General features: G+C 42.3%; 1 protein-coding gene across 1 annotated transcript in view; it reads left to right on the top strand.

The window, feature by feature from the left end:
• Positions 1 to 17,338, top strand: part of GRM3 (glutamate metabotropic receptor 3) — a 68,932-nt gene that overhangs the window by 45,893 nt on the left and 5,701 nt on the right. The window contains exon 3 of the mRNA XM_081957234.1: positions 1,859 to 2,714. Within this exon, the coding sequence (XP_081813360.1) occupies positions 1,859 to 2,714 (856 nt within the window). The remainder of the gene's footprint in view (positions 1 to 1,858; positions 2,715 to 17,338) is intronic.

Here is a 17,338-nt window from a genome sequence, read left to right as displayed (position 1 = left end):
ATGGCAGCCACCACATGTTCCTCGTGGTAATCTCAGTATCTTTTTTTAATCGTTTTTATTCAACATTTTTACCTTTAAAAACAGAAAGAAAATGCGACCAAAAAAAGAAAAGAAAAAACAAGACAAACATAACAATATAAAAATAGTTACACAGCCTTCTGTATTGGCATACATGTTTAGCCTTTGTAGCTCCCCATTCTCCATGGCCTTCCTATCGGATTGGACCCCTGTAATAGGGTAATAACAGTTGTGCTGACAATTATAATTATATAAATTGCTCCTAGCGAATGTGCAGAGATGGACAAAATGACCAGGGAATTAAAAGAAAGAGAAGAATCGGATTTCTATAAAATATGGAATAGAATTTATAAGCGGCTAGAAAACAGGAGCCAAAACAAGAAATAGAAGCCTTTGTTTTTGTTTTTTCTCAACTAGGATTGAATAAAAATTAACCAAAATTACTAATTACTATCAAACTTGAAGTATTGACCACAATGTAAATACAATGGTGATATGAACTATAATCTCAGCTTCATCTATGAGAAAGTATGACATTTCTAAATGTTGGGTCAGAACAATGCTTCCTTCAGGCCAGCCGCTTCAAAATCTGAATGTGTTCTCCAAGATCTCAAGATCTTTCCGTGCACGACTGACATTATTTAATGAAAGACCCTGCAGGTCAAACTTGGGGCCTTCCAAAATTTAAGTACTAAAGGAAACTTTGATTTCTGCTCTTAGCCTTCTTCATACCAAGAATGTTTGAAGGAAACAAAGCTCAGATGGAGACTTACCAAAAGTAATTCTCCGGCTTAAGTAAGTATTCTTCTGGGCTCCTTGACCTTCTGACTATCCCTCCTTCGGTCCAAGAGCCAGAAGAAATGGCTGGATGATAACAGCTCCTCAGCTGGAAGTCCCAATACAATCAGGATAAGGATTAGAGGCCTCTTGTCTCACTGCTCTCTTTGCTGATGATATCACGAGGTTCTACAAGCTTTTATCTTTTCTGGAGAGTTTTAATAACCGATCATGAATATTCAGATTGTTTTTGCAGTGTGATTTCCAAGATGGAATATGGCAGGAGGTAACTTTAAGCAGCCATCGCTTCTTCTGTTTTTTTTTCCCCCAGGATATTTTTGTCTCAATTATTTCGCTGCAGGCACAAATGTGAGAAAATCAGTTATACAGGGATAAAAGCTTATTATATTCTAGTGATGCAATTAAAAGATTTAACTCTCACATTTGTAGAAATGCAGATATACTCATTTAAATATTCGACATCTGAGTCTATACTCTGATAGTTCATTGGGCAATCATTGATTGGATGTAGTCAATATTTGCATTGTAGCAAAGGAATATCTAATTTTCAAAGCTCAACGGTTAGATTTGTACAAAATGGTAAACTAGTTTATGGCTTCTGCATACCATTTAATTCTATCCGCTTTCCCCTTTGCTGCTGCTGAGAAAAAAAATACAATAAATAGAAATTTTATAAGAAGAAAGGACATGGTTATGAATTATGTTTGATAATAAAACCAAGTCTTCTGCTTTGTTGCTTTGTTAACAAGCCAGAGTCTAAAACCTGTATTTGAGTTCTGATTCCTACCCATTCGTTCGTTCTTTTCAAATGTGTAGGTCACTTATCTCTCTTCAATTCTAAATCTGAAATTTTGTAGGGAGGGAGGGAGAAGGAAAAAAAGAAAGGAGGGAGGAAGGAAGAAGGAAGGAATCCAGGGATCATCAGATCAGATGCCCCCAGAGTCATCTAGAAAAGTTCAGATCATTCACAAAATCCTGGATCCACTCTTGGAATGTGAGTGGATCCTTCTCCGCATCCTTAATGCTCTTTTTCTCTTTCCAGGTTGCCAATCTGCTCCGGCTCTTCCAGATTCCTCAGATCAGCTACGCCTCCACCAGCGCCAAGCTCAGTGATAAGTCCCGGTACGATTACTTTGCCCGTACGGTGCCTCCTGACTTCTACCAAGCCAAAGCCATGGCTGAGATCCTGCGCTTTTTCAACTGGACCTACGTGTCCACGGTGGCCTCGGAAGGAGACTATGGAGAAACAGGGATCGAAGCCTTCGAACAAGAAGCCCGGCTAAGGAACATCTGCATCGCCACCTCCGAGAAGGTCGGCCGCTCCAACATCCGAAAGTCCTACGACAGCGTCATTAGAGAACTTCTGCAGAAACCCAACGCCAGAGTTGTGGTCTTGTTCATGCGTAGTGACGATTCTCGGGAACTCATCGCCGCGGCCAACCGCTTCAACGTCTCCTTTACCTGGGTGGCCAGTGATGGCTGGGGGGCCCAGGAGAGCGTGGTCAAGGGCAACGAACACGTTGCCAACGGGGCCATCACTCTAGAGCTTACTTCCCATCCGGTCAAAGAGTTTGACCGGTACTTCCAGAACCTCACCCCTTACACCAACCATCGCAATCCCTGGTTTAAGGATTTCTGGGAGCAGAAATTCCAGTGCAGCCTCCAGAACCGGAAAACCCACAAAAAGGTGTGTGACAAGCATTTGTCTATCAACAGTTCCAATTACGAACAAGAGTCCAAGATCATGTTTGTGGTCAACGCGGTCTATGCCATGGCCCACGCCTTGCACAAAATGCAGAGGACCATGTGTCCAAACACAACCAAGCTCTGCGATGGCATGAAGCACCTGGATGGCAGGAAGATGTACAAAGACTACTTACTCAAAGTCAACTTTACAGGTAAACCATTGGCCTCTTCTGGTGCTTTCCCTAGAAAATAGTGATGGTTGATTCTAATTTATTTAGCCTCTTCTTTGCCTTGGGCTCTCTTGTTCAAGCAGGGTTTGAGGGGAGGTAAAAATCAACTGCTTTGAGTAAAATGATAGATAGATAGATAGATAGATAGATAGATAGATAGATAGATAGATAGATAGATAGATAGATAGATGGGTGGGTGGGTGGGTGGGTGGGTGGGTGGGTGGGTGGGTGGGTGGGTGGATAAGACAGGCAGGCAGGCAGGCAGGCAGATAGACAGATATAGATATAGATATTTTCTTGAGGCAAGGAAGGACTTAACAGAACTAGATAAAGCCAACAGCTTCTGTTAACTAAATTACCAAGACAAACAACTGCAAAAGCTTTTTCGTTCTATTTTGAGGCCTGGCAGTATATATCAAGAGGCAGCCAGCAGTTCTACCAAAATCCAAGGAAATGTCAGGAAAACAAACACAGATGTCGCTTCGGAGGGAAAGAGGCAGGATTAGAAGAGACAGGTAGATTGGTGAGCCATTTAAGCGATGGTGCCAGATGGACACTTTTTTGTCTCTCTGTGTAGGAAGAGTTTGTTTTCTGGAGAAGTTAGCCAAGGGAGAGAAAGTTAAGCAGTCAAAGAAAGTCAGATCTAGATTTAACAGAATAACACACTTGGGAGGGACCTTGGAGGTCTTCTAGTCCAACCCTCTGCTCAGGCAGGAAACCCTGTAGCATTCTAGACAAATGGCTGTCCAGTCTCTTCTCGAAAACCTGCAGTGATGAGGTACCCACAACTTCTGGTGGCAGGCTGTTCCATGGATTAATTATTCTCCCTGTCAGGAAATTTCTCCTTAGTTCTAGGTTGCTTCTCTCCTTGATTAATTCCAGAATGTCTCTGGAATGGTTCACTGCCCACTTTCCAGAGACATTCTTAAGTAGCTTCATTCTAGCTCAAATATGACTTCCTTATATTAGCACTGATTTTCTCTACCCTAAGCCATTTGGGGACGCGGTGGCTCAGTCGCTAAGATGTTGAGCTTGTCGATCAGAAAGGTTGGCAGTTCGGTGGTTCAAATCCTTAGCGCTGCATAACTGAGTGAGCTCCCGTTACTTGTCCCAGCCATTTGGGATAGAGGTGGATTTTCAAGAAGCATTATTTTCTAGCCATACAAACATTTAAAATACAGCAAACAGGGCTAAACAGCTAAAATAACAAATGTCACCATGAACCACCAGTAGTTAGTAAAAATACTACTAAAAATAAAAGTTATGAGTTAATAAACGAAATTTGCACGTAGAAAAAGCCGTAAGCGAGCCAATGCAGTTCGTATTTTTAGCTACCCTTCCAAAGGTTTTAGCGAACACTTTATTAATCACAAAACAGGGAACCTGCTTTCCCATATACGTAGTTGGAGCAAAAAAACCACCATCTTTTTATTTTAACAGCTGATCTCCTCCTCATCCTAGAAATGAAATAAGGGCTTCATGAAGGCACCAGTTTATTGTTTTCAATGGGCCATTCCAGAAGATGGGACATTTTGTCTCAAAAGGAAGCAGCCTTTGCTAAGAGAGACAGAAAAAACTGGGCACAGACTGGCTTCCTTTAAAATGGCTGCTATTTGGCACCAAGAGGCTAGTCAAGAGGGTTGCCCTCTCCAAGACTTTCCTCAAGGAAAACATACGGAGGGCTGCATTGCACGATATGGTGGCCGTATTTCCTTGGACAAAAAGTGAACGGCCAACCTGAAAAAAGTCTTCACGAGGGCCAAAAATATTTATGTTTCTATTTTATGTAGAACTTTTTATTTTATTTAGAACTTTTTGTTTTATTTAGAACTTTGCTTGACAAAGGGACATACAAAGAGCGGAGCCAAAAAAAATAAGTATTACATTAAATAAATTTAAAGGGCAGCTTTCTGAAATAAAGGCCCTTTGTAATAAAGGACCTGTGGCGACAATATTTTAAAGGGGAAGCTGACTGTGAAAATGATCATTTTTATCCAGGTCAAAATGTTTCTTGAAAGAAAGTCCTTCAACGAGGGCTTAGTTTGATATTTGGAGCAGGGCTGTGTGATTTTAGCCTATGGGGGTTCCATAATTCTGACGATTGGTTGTGCTAGCTGGGACTTATGGAAGATGTAGTCCCTATCGTTGAAAAACCTGGCCTATGTCTGGATTACAAGGTTATCCATCAACCATTGACGTCACTAGATGAGTTTGGGCCCATTCTCAACCTGACCAACCTCACAAGATTTCACAAATTATTTTTAAAAGCACATATCCCACCTTAATCCCTTGCAGGAAAGCAAAATAGAGGTAAACCAAGCAGAATTCACCTTCTGCGTTCCACAGAAATGTATAACCCACATTTGGAGACCTTGTTAGACGGATTTGTTTCTGGAGTCACAACATTTGAGAGTTTAAAGGAGTGTGCGGTGGGGGGGGGATGTTGTCTCCTCATCCCCATCTGATGACAGGAGGCATTTTGTTTACCCTTCCACAAGAATTGTTCCATAAAGCAGGCTAAGCAGGGAAGAAATTAATTTACACCACAGTATAAAATGGCCAAGTTCCACTATCGTGTGAATTGAGGTTTGTCCTGGGAACTATTTTCGTTTTCCTGAAATTAGCCACTTCACTTCAATAGCTCTTTTTTTAAAAGAAAAAAAAGTGGGGGGGAAGTTGGCTGGGGCCTGTTTACCATCTTGATCCCTGCCCCCCATTCTCCTCTTTTCAAGAAGGAAGGGGAGAGTGGGATTTGCTGAACTTCCCAGCAAAGTGAGGGGGGGAAACACACACACACACACACACACACACACACACACACACGAGAGCCCGTTTCCATGGTAACCACTCCATTCAGGTAAGAAAGCAAATAGGGTCGCTGGCCTGCAGCACACACCCTCCCCAGACAGACTCACAACAGCCCCCCCCCAAGTCCCCCACCTTCTGTGCCATGTAGACCAGCTGAGAATTGCAGCTGAATAAAATCTTGGTTTTTTCCCCGGTTGCTGTTGTAGTCCCTTAAAGTGTTACTCCAGGCCAGATGCAGCCTGGCTTCAAAATACACCCCGGAGTTGTCTTATTGCAACTCAGCGCATATCCTGCCTTTATTTTGCGCAAATCAAGGTGTGTGCATAATGCTCTTGCCTTCTATGTTCTTCACTATAACAACCCTACTGTGGGTCTGTGGTAAGTTGGGTGGGAAGACAATGATTGATCCAAAGTCATCCAAAGGACTTCCACACCTAAGAAGGAACTAGGAGGAAATGGTCTCCTGGGTTCTAGACTGCTATCCTGTACATTAAATGGGCATCGTCATCATCATCATCATCATCATCATCATCATCATCATCATCATCCTCTTTTAAGGGCCCCATAATCCCCTGCCGGGTGGAGTCTGGGCAACTGAGTGGAGCTGGGTGTTTCCTGTCCCCAGAGTGGAGCCTTTTTTCAGCAGATAATATATTCTCATTGTTCCCAGAGAGAGAAAGATCTGCCTCTACCTGGGATCGAACTCACGTCACAGCCTTTCCTGATTGTGAGGCAAGAGCTCCACCTCTAGGCCTCTGCACTTCCACTCCTGTTACAATGATACACATCTCCTGTCTAATATAGAAAGTCAAGACCCCAGAAAAGTATTTTGTCCTTTTGAGCCTCCTTCAGCCTTAGATGAAAGGGAAAACTGCTTGGTAGGTCAGAGTGCTTTCACACAATGTGCTAAACCCTAAACCTGGGTTAAACAAAAGACCATTTCAGCATTCTTAGAACATGACATCGTCTCAAAAGCTGGAAAAAGCTGGAAACAGGTGCTCACGCAGCTTGGAGATACCCCTAGGTCAGTGAATGGCGCTGTGCCCGGCTGCAAAGGGGGTTTGCCGGGTGGCTGCTCATGAGTGTGGTTGCCTCATGGTTGTTGTGTTGTGCTGCTGTGACAGCGCAACACAGCCGTTCGCCCCTGAGGCTGTGCCCGGCTCTTTGGGAGCCCCCTCGCAAGAGAGCAACCGCCTGGCAACCCCAAAACAATAAACCCTCCCCTCATAATAAGGCCCAAGGCATATTTTGTGGGTAAAAAGAAAATAAGACCCTCTCTTATTTTCGGGGCAGCATCGTCCTTCTTCAAGCCAATGAACTACTGAAGTTACACAATAATTTTACGCACCCCTAAAGCTGTGCTTGTTTTAACCAACAGCCCGTTTTCAGACGTTTATGAAAACACATTGCATGCTTTCAGAGTTTGTCAGCTCAAAGAAGGACAACTCTGTCCACCATTTTTAGTAGTAGTCTGTTTGTAAGCACAAGTTCTGAGCTACCTACAAATTCAAGTTAAAAACAGATTTAGGCATGGAACGTATTCTTAATCCAGAGAGTAGTTTACATAACTTAAAAAAAAGTGTTTAGCTGAAACTCTTCATGCTTTCGTTAGCATATGGTAGAATTATTTTCCATCTGATTTATTTCTTGGCACAATACCCGCCTTGCAAAAAGCTCTCCCTCCAGTTAATTCTTCAAATTAGGAACTTGCCCAAATGTGACTCTGTGAATTAATTCAAGGCTACACAACTCTGTTTTGTTTTGTTTTTTAATGTCCTTGTGATTTTCTTGCAGATCACTCTGGAAATTAGGGGTTAACAAACTAAGAAAGCACATTGCATATTCTGTGCTTATCTCTTTGGCAAAATAACTGTTTTTTGTTCAAGACGCATCAACTTGATGTTGTTGAAAACTGCAAACCTTAAAGATTCTCAGTTGAATAGATATATTTAAATACGGTAGAAACCTTATGAAATCAGGCCAGGTTTCTCCAAAAGTAGCTTGCCAGCAAGGGGCTCTTAGGCATGAGGCATAAATACAAGGCCATGTAAGGAAGATGGCAAATGGATGGAATGGTTAGTAGTGCCAAGGATTCCTTATGAATAGTGATGGGGCTGCTGAAAAACATGCTTAGTGCATTAGGAAGCAGAGTGTACTGGATCTTGGGTCATTTCAAAAAGCATAACAGAGACAAATCTTCTTCAGACATAGACTGGAAACCATAAAGAAATCCCAGGATAACAGAATAACAGAGTTGGAAGGGACCTTTGAGGTCCTCTAGTCCAGCCCCCTGCTCAAGCAGGAGAATGCGTACCATTTCCAGACAAATATTTGTCCAGTCTCTTCTTAAAAACCTCCAGTTGATGGAGCATCCACAACTTCTGAAGGGAAGCCATTCCTCTGATTCATTGTCCTCCCTGTTAGGAAGTTTCTCCTTAATTCCAGGTTGCTTCTCTCCTTGATGAGTTTCCATCCATTGTTCCTTGTCTTTTCTTGTCTGGTGCTTTGGAAAATAATTTGACACACACACACACACACACGCTCTTCTTTGTGGCAGCCCCTCTGATATTGGAAGACTGGTCCGTCTTTTCACTAGACTAAAGGTAAAGCTTAATGTTCCCCTTGCACATCTGTGCTGGTCTTTCCTGACTCTAGGGGGCAGTGCTCATCTCTCTTTCAAAGCTGAAGGGCCAGTTGTGTCCGAAGACGTCTCTGTGGTCATGTGGCCGGCATGACTCAATGCTGAAGGCGCACAGAACGCTGTTCCTTCCCACCAAAGGTGGTCCCTATTTTTCTACTTGCATTTCTTTATGTTCTTTTGAACTGCTAGGTTGGCAGAAGCTGGGAGAAGTAACAGGAGTTCACTCCGTTACCTGGTGATAGGGATTCGAACCGCCAAACTGCCAAGCTTTCTGATCGACAAACTCAGCATCTTAGCCACTGAGCCACCGCATCCCCTTTCACTAGGCGAGACATGCCCAATTCCTGCAACTCTTCTTCTTCTGTTTTAGCTTCCAGGCCCGAATCATCTTTGTTGCTCTTTTCTGCACTCTTCCTCAACCTCTTTTTTAGAATATGGTGGCCAAAACTGGATGCAGGATTCTACGAGGTGCTAATGCTTCACCTGATCTTGATTCTATGGCTCTTCTGGATCAGACTAGGAAACTGGTGGGGGGAGAGAGATTTCTGGAATAAGATTGCAACAAGCAGTTCTGTATCCTTGACGAGGGAATTTATCCGGATGCATTCATGAAGTTTCATGATTAGCTCCATCCACTTTGGCCAATCTACCAGATGCCAAGGCAGTTCCTGTTTCTCTGTCTCATATAATTGGGATGTAATTTGATTTAGTGGGAAAAGAAATGGAGAAAAAAATATCTGCCTTTCATGCACACAGTTTTTGCCAGTTTTCAACCCTCTCCGGAAATGTAAAGACATCATTCAAACCACAGAGTGTTAAAGAGCATTAAAAAGATTTAAAGTGATCTAGTCTACCTGAACTGAAAAAAAGATCAATGCATTTAGGAGCCTCAGTGGAATTTGGGGTTGACTTTCTTTGAGAAATATGATAATTTACTTTGAAGTAAAGCTAAAACACAAATGGTTTTGAAAAGAAACAAATGTTTAACTTTTTATTATTATAGAGGGAGGGGAAAGGAAAGGAAACAATTTTCTTCTTTCTTTTTTTCTACACAGACACATACAGCATCTCTGTAGACATCAGATATCAGGCAGACGTATCGCAGACAAACCAAAACATGTGATTCCTATGTATTGTGTAGGTTTGTATCTACATTAAACCTTACAACTAAAATGCATTCAACACAAGAAAACGGTGGAAATTTAAAAGCTAAGATCAAGATTTTTGAATGGTTTCCTCCAAACAGAAATACTGGAAATAAAATACAGGGCAGCTGTGTGTGTGTGTAGGGTTTTCTTCATATCCTTATATATAACTGACAGCCATTATTTTTCTCCCAATCATAACAATGTGCAGAATTCATTCCCATCGTCCCCCACTTCGTTTCCAGACCATGGATGCATGTTTCAACATAACACCCACATTTTTTTTTATTTTATTTTTTTAACCCAGTAAACGGTGCTGCATGCCTCTTAGACAAGCCCAGGGAAAGAGAACAGGGAATCTGAGGTGAGATTTATTTTTTAGCCATAAAATAAGCAGGCACATAATTCGATTCTGCAGGAGAAAAAATATGAAGGGAGGGAATCCTGAACCCAGCTAATGTTGTTATTTTTAACTCTCTCGTCATATCAACTGAATAGGCTTCAGGGAAGAGCTGTTATATCTACAGCATTTGCTCTTAGATTATGTCCTTTGGTGAGTGACTAAATGGAAAAGGAAAATAATCGAAATCTATCTCTCTGTCTATATCTATTTATCTGTATCTATCATCTATCGTCTATCATCGATCCATCCATCCTTCTATCTCTATCATCTTTGTTTCTGTCTGTCTGTCTGTCTGTCTGTCTGTCTCTCTCTCTCTCTCTCTATCTATCTATCTATCTATCTATCATCTATCATCTATCTATCTCTATCATCTATCTATCCATCTGTTAAAGATGCTACTGCTGATAGCACCCTTGGTGAAATGTTCTGCATTAGTTCTGATGTTTTCTGTTCTATTCCAATAAGGAATTCTGTTCTGTTCTGTTCTATTCTATATTCATTCCATTCTCTATTCTATTCTATTCTATTCTATTCTATTCTATTCTATATCAATTCTATTCTATTTTATTCCACTCTACTCTACTCTATTATCATTGGGTATTTGACTTCCAGTCTAGAAGCTGAAGCAATGAGAGGTCAGGGTGGGGCTGACCATTGCTGTCCACCCAGGGTCATTGAAAATTGAATTCCATCACACTATTAGGGCAGCTTTCTTGATGATTTTGACCACATCCTGGGTTGTGGCATCTGTTGTGGCATCAGCACTTTCTCCTCCACCCTCTTGCCAGAAACATTAGCAGCACCATGGACAGCTCCCTTTGCCTTCAGATTGCTGGGAAGTGGGGGAGGGAGGAGGGAGAGAATACAGGTGAAACTCGAAAAATTAGAATATCGTGCAAAAGTTCATTTATTTCAGCAATGCAACTTAAAAGGTGAAACTAATATATGAGATAAGACTCATTACATGCAAAGCAAGATAGTTCAAGCCGTGATTTGTCATAATTGTGATGATTATGGCTTACAGCTCATGAAAACCCCAAATCCACCATCTCAGAAAATTACAATATTACATGCCATCAATAAAACAAGGATTGTACATAGAACAATATCGGACCTCTGAAAAGCATAAGCATGCATATGTACTCAGTACTTGGTTTGGGCCCCTTTTGCAGCAATTACCGCCTCAATGCTGCGTGGCGTGGAAGCTATCAGCCTGTGGCACTGCTGAGGTGTTATGGAAGACCAGGATGCTTCAATAGCGGCCTTCAGCTCTTCTGCATTGTTCGGTCTCATGTCTCTCATCTTTCTCCTGGCAATGCCCCATAGATTCTCTATGGGGTTCAGGTCAGGCGAGTTTGCTGGCCAATCAAGCACAGTAATCCCACGGTCATTGAACCAGGTTTTGGTGCTTTTGGCAGTGTGGGCAGCTGGAAAATGAAGTCAGCATCCCCATAAAGCTCGTCTGCGGAAGGAAGCATGAAGTGCTCCAAAATCTCCTGGTAGACGGCTGCGTTGACCCTGGACTTAATGAAGCACAGTGGACCAACACCAGCAGATGACATGGCTCCCCAAATCAACACAGACTGTGGAAACTTCACACTGGACTTCAAGCATCTTGCAGTGTGTGCCTCTCCATTCTTCCTCCATATAATGCCGTGTTATCAGCTAGTAAGTAATAAAACTACACTAGAAATGTACTTTTAAGGATGAAAATGTGCAGTCAATTTACTTAGAGTAAGACCTATTCAACTTATTTTCAAGAGGTCTTTCATTTTTTGCTGGGCCTCATCCTGTCCCTTTTATTTGATGTAGGTTTTGTAGAATCGATAGATAGAAAATTAGATACTTCCGTGAATGTTTATCAGGCAGCTTTCCAAAGCAGCACTCAGGTGTTAAATATATTTAAATTATCTCAATCTAATTCTGAATAGGAATCAGTTTCAGAGAAGCGCATTGATCTTGTTAGCAATGTTTTATTGGCTCGACCTGAAAATCACACACATATCTTTATCTTGACTCAAACGAGAGAGAGAGAGAGAGAGAGAGAGAGAGAGAGAGAGAGAGAGAGAGAGAGAGAGAGAGAGAGAGAGAACCATACTACTATATCTCACAGGTGACCATAAACCGAACCAAGATGAGGAAACACTGGCACATGTATTGGAGCAATGACATCATCATTATAAGTGTGATGTCATTATCACTGCTGTCCTAAAGAAGCAACGGATGGAAACTAATCAAGAAGAGAAGCAACCTAGAATTAAGAAGAAATTTCCTAACAGGGAGGAGAATTAACCAGTGGAAAAGCTTGCAACCAGAAGTTGTGGGCGCTTGATCACTGGAGGTTTCCAAGAAGAGATTGGACCGCAATTTGAAATGGTATAGGATCTCCTGCTTGAGTAGGGGGCTGGACTAGAAGACCTCCAAGGTCCTTTACAATTCTGTTGTTACACCTTACATATTTATATTTCCTACAAGTTTGAGGAGAACTGTACATTTTTTTTAAAAAAAACCCTCATTTCTCAAGGAAATGTCTTACTTCATGTAATTTTGAAAACCAGTAATGGAGTTAGATGGTTGACCCTTTCTTCTCCCGCCATGCCACCGAGGTCTTACAATGGAAATAGTCCAATGAGATCCACTCCAGGGCCTTTTATTTAACCGGTCTATTTCCTGGACTTAATAGAAATAACTTCAGGGGTCAAATGTTTCTTTCAGCTTTGATTTCACCGAGTTGCAAACCAGGAACTTTATGAAGCATTATCATCTTAAGGACCAGCCGTCCATAACCTAATCACCATTCCACTCTATTTAAATTTAAACTATCCCCCACCCTCCATAACTCTCCAACAAATATTGAGCATATTTGTTGCTAAAAATCAAGAGTCTGTTAGGCTCTTCAAGGTGCTTCCCCAAAATTGGTGCTCTTGTCTAATTTTTTGACAGATCCGTGTCTCAGACAGGAAATCTGGCATTCATGTGAATGTTAAAGGCATCATTAACGCCCTTTTCAGAAAAATTGTTCGCTTCAGCCTTCCGTCACCTTCCGTTTCTCCTTGGCTCGACCCTCCCGTTATTTTAGCAGTGAAAGACTCTCCCGGCAGCCTTTCTCTATCATTTTCCCCCCGAGGCTTCACGATGGCTCTCGAAATGATTCAGTGGAGCAAAATATTGAGAAGCGAAATGATGGCATGCGGTGTTCTTTGGTCTCTGCTGGAATGAGGGGTGTGTCTGTGTGAGAGAATCTCTACTGACACAGAATGCAAAGCAGACCTGAAGAACTTATGTGGCAGTTGTGTCTTGTGTGTTGCGGGGGGGGGGGGGGGATTTGCTGGAATGCTGGCTTGCACCATCGGTGGCCAGGTTCTGCTAGATGGGGTCATGGATAGGCACATGGAGGCTCAACGGTAACAACCGCTCTTTATTAAGTACAACAAGTGAGAACAATCCAGCGAAGGTTGAGTCTGACGGCAGCCCTTTTATAGGGAGCTGTCAGGCCCTTCGACCAATGGGATTAAACCTCTGTTCCCGCCGCAACAGAGGACCCTGGTGGAAACCACTGTAGTTAGAGCAAGTATCTAACAGGTTCAGAATCGTAGCTTAAGCATCAAGGCCTAGTTGACCTTGACAGATCCCTCATGCTAAACAAGGTCAACGGGGCTTAGTACGTGGGTTAACCCATAAAAATCCAGGAATGTTGACTGCTTATATTGGAAAGTGGAAGGGGTGGGGGAAATCTCAGGCGTTGTGGGAAACCACTTAAAAATGCATGGAAGCAGACATCAGGAATTGCGGTTGATTTCATAGGGGTCCTATCTTCCTCTTTTGATACAATGGGGAAAGTAAATGTCCATGGAGATTCTCTGTCATCCGGGTCGTGGATGTCCCAAAGCAGAGGTGGGATTCAGCCGGTTCTGATAGGTTCTGACAAACTGGTAGCGGAAATTCTGAGTAGTTTGGAGAAACGACAAATACCACCTCTGGCTGGCCCCGCCCCCATCTATTCTCTGCCTCCCGAGTCCCAGCTGATCGGCTGGGTCTTCTTTTGTTGCCCTGCACAGGAGAACGGAGCTGGAAATCGGGTTGGTGGGTGGGGGTGGGGAGGGACTGGGGATTTTGCAGTATCCTTCTGCCAAGCCCACCAAGTCACACCCACGGAACCAGTAGTAAAAAAAAATTTGAATCCCATCACTGTAAGGTGCTTTTTCAAGAGGCAACTGGACTTTCTTGTTTTTTCTTTGAAGACATTTTGCTTCTCATTCAAAGAAAAACAAATAAGTCCCGTTGCCTCTTGAAAAAGCACCTTTGGGACAATGGGCAAAGTAAGTATTTTTTTAAAAAAAGAGTAGCTTCCACAAGACTGAAGTCTGCCCACCTCAAGATAAAAGACCAGGGTTTTTATGTAATGTGAAACACAACAGAGAGTGAGATATCCCCCTTCATCCTGTACTGGATGCCACTTTTTGAATTCTTTACAGAATCATCTCAAGAAGATGCAAGTTATAATCGCAACTGTTTAATCAACCAATTCCTGATTGGACATGTTTTACATGTGTACCTAAGATGCTGAAGTATCATGTATGAACGAACTTAGACCCAAAGACAAATTAGTCAGAAAATGAATATCGACAAAAAGAAACAGAAAACTGAACAATTTGGAAAAGAACGTAGAAGTATAGGGGAGGAGTGGAATCAGAAGGCAATTGAAATGTAAAGGTAAAGGCAAGATAACAATTGATTAAAAATGATGTAACTGTTAAATAGGATCCCACAAAGATTGTACCCAGATGACACACTGAAAGATTAATGACGTAAGAGCGGTTATGAAAAAAAAAAACTTTTCCAAAAAAGTCAGGAAATCACACTTGGTGACAGATCCAGATTTATCTGAATGTGCAGCTTAGAAACAGCTTCACGGAATACAATATCACTTTGGAAAGTCCAAGCTAGAGAGAAAAAATGCCAAATATTTGAAGGGCTACCCTCTTTATGTCCCAGTCCTTAAATGGAACATGGGGAAGGGTATAAATGGGCTTGGAGGTTTTTAAGAAAGTTCTGACACATTCAGTTCCAAAGCCTTCCTTGCAACTCAGGATCTTGCAATAAAATTAGCTTCATTCATCAAGGCGACTTGCAGATCCTACCTATTCCTGGTAGTTAAATAGTCAGGTATGGTGTTTTTTTTTATTATCATTGATGTTGTTTCATTTGCTTTTGAGAGCATTGAGGCTGCACTGTGTTCTTTGCTGCCCTCTTGCTGCAGCGAATAAGTAGGATTAGCACTTCTAGAATTGCTTCATTCATTCATTCAGTCAGTCAGAGGAGACTTCATCACTCAATTCTCCCAGGACCTACTATCCTAATTTAATGGAATAACTCTATTATTATCATTGTTGTTGTTGTTGTTGTTGTTATTGTTGTTATTGTTATTATTATTATTATTTATTAATAAGAGCCCTGTTGGATAAAAAGCTGCGTCTGGTTCTCAGGTGCCTTTGGGAAAGTCACAGTTTGAGCACAAAGGTTTATTGCTTGTTTCCAATGAGGCGGATTTAGGTTACCAGCTCAACGTTTGCTATATATAAATACAAAATTAAATAAAGACTGGAGTTTGGAGGCCCAACACGGAGCTAAGGTCGGGAGCTCTCCTCTAGGCAGGCCTGTGTATAGGCATGAGACCCTTGGGAATGGTGACTCTGCTTCTCTTTCTGGCAAATTGTGAACACAGGGAGTCCTCGACTTACAACGGTTCATTTAGTGACCATTCAAAGATACAATGGCACTGGATAAAGTGACTTAGGACTCCTTTTCAGTCTTATGATCATTGCAGCATCCCTGTGGTCACAGGTGGTGTGGTTGGCAGCAGATTCGGACAGGGAGGAGGTTGGGGAGGAAGATGGGCCAGTCCTGGAGTCTGGGGAAGGCTCTGATGAGGGCTCCGTGTCGGAGTCTGTGATTCTAAATCCTCCTTGGAAAGACTTTGCTGGATGTGAAGGAGCAGAATTCACTGTAAATTAAATAAAAGGGGTTTTTCTTGGGGACAAGGAGTTTGCTTCATGCTCTCGGGAAGCCTCGGTCAGAACAATCAAAATTGAGATGCTTGGCAACTGACTTGAATTTATGACGGTCACAGTGTCCAGGGGTCACATGATCCCCTTTTACGACCGCCTGACAAGCAAAATCAATGGGGAAGCTGGATTCACTTAACAACCGGGTGATTAACTTAACAACTGGAGCCATTCATTTAACCACTGTGGCAAGAAAGGTCATAAAACAGGACAAAACTTCACTTAACAAATGTTTCACTTAACAACAGAAATTTTGGACTCAATGGTGCTCATAAGTCGAGGTAGGCAGTATATACATATAGTGTTTTGTGACAGTATCTGGTCCTGTTTCCCTTTTGCCTTTCAACCCCCCTCCTGGAGCCTTCCAGCAGAAAAGCCATTGGCTTAGAGGTTAATACAACTGCCTCATATGTAAAAACAGCCCAAGTTCAAATCCCAGTAAGGGTATGGCTAGCTGATGAGAGCTAAATAGCTTGAAATAGATCTATACTAGTCTCCCTTCATTTATTTATCAGCAAAAAAAATGCACACACACACACACACACAGAGCATTGGGCCAGCTCCCTGCCAGACATAGTGCTTAAGCCACGAATCCTGGTTTCCCTTTGAGTTTCAGAGGAAAAATCCAATGAAATGCCACTCACCCTCCTTAAAGCTCAGGCATCTGCGGGCACAATGGCAACTTTAACAAGGCTACCGATTTCAGTGGAAACTGGCACTTTCCTCATTTCTGCTGGCCTGTTCAGCACGCTGGACGTTTGTGATTCCATCCCCTTCGAGGACCGCACAAGAAGCCCCTTGTGTTAAGGTTCACCTTTGTAAAGGCCCAGGGGTGGAGTGAAGTGGCTGGCAATCATGGGCTTTTCATTTCCTTTGTAATTAGAATTTGATTGCTGGTATAAATTAGCCCACAATGCTGGCTGCTTTGTGTGCAACTTATTTCCCAGTGCGAATAACTTCAAATTAAATGACTCTTATCAACCCCCAGGCATCGGTGCTTAAAATTTCAGAGGAGGAACTTGGGAATTAGGAATCAAACCAGATGCATTTCTTTCTCAAAACAACAGTTGAATCGTTATTATTTTTTCTCTTCTTTAACCATAACCAACCCCCCCCCCAAATATCAGCAAACAAACAAAAAAACCTCCAAATTTTGTGGAAATCAACGGATGCAATGTTTGATACAGAATAAATTCTCCAAAATGTAACGTATTTATATAAAATACATGACATGGTGTTGCAATTTACAAACATGCCCAATACAATCAATGGCTTAAAATGTGGGTCAGAAAATGTTGGGAATTCAAGAGGCCCAGGCCACCTCACTCTCATAAACCCTTCCAAAGTTGGATGTGACCTAATTTACGGACAGCAGACATAAATTCCGGGCCAATGGAGAGATCTGTGCTGATGGGGGTGAGGACTTTGCAGAGTGTGGGGGTCCAAACACTCACGAGGATGGCCGTGATTGTCCAGTTGAAACTCTGCCCCCTTTAACACGGACTTCCACTGCGTATTTGTGGCTGACCTCTTGGCTTTTTTCG

The sequence above is a fragment of the Natrix helvetica genome, assembly GCF_964273705.1.
Source record: "Natrix helvetica genome assembly, chromosome: 6".
In the NCBI taxonomy this organism is placed as follows: Eukaryota; Metazoa; Chordata; class Lepidosauria; order Squamata; family Natricidae; genus Natrix; species Natrix helvetica.
This window is presented reverse-complemented; position numbering and strand designations above follow the sequence as displayed.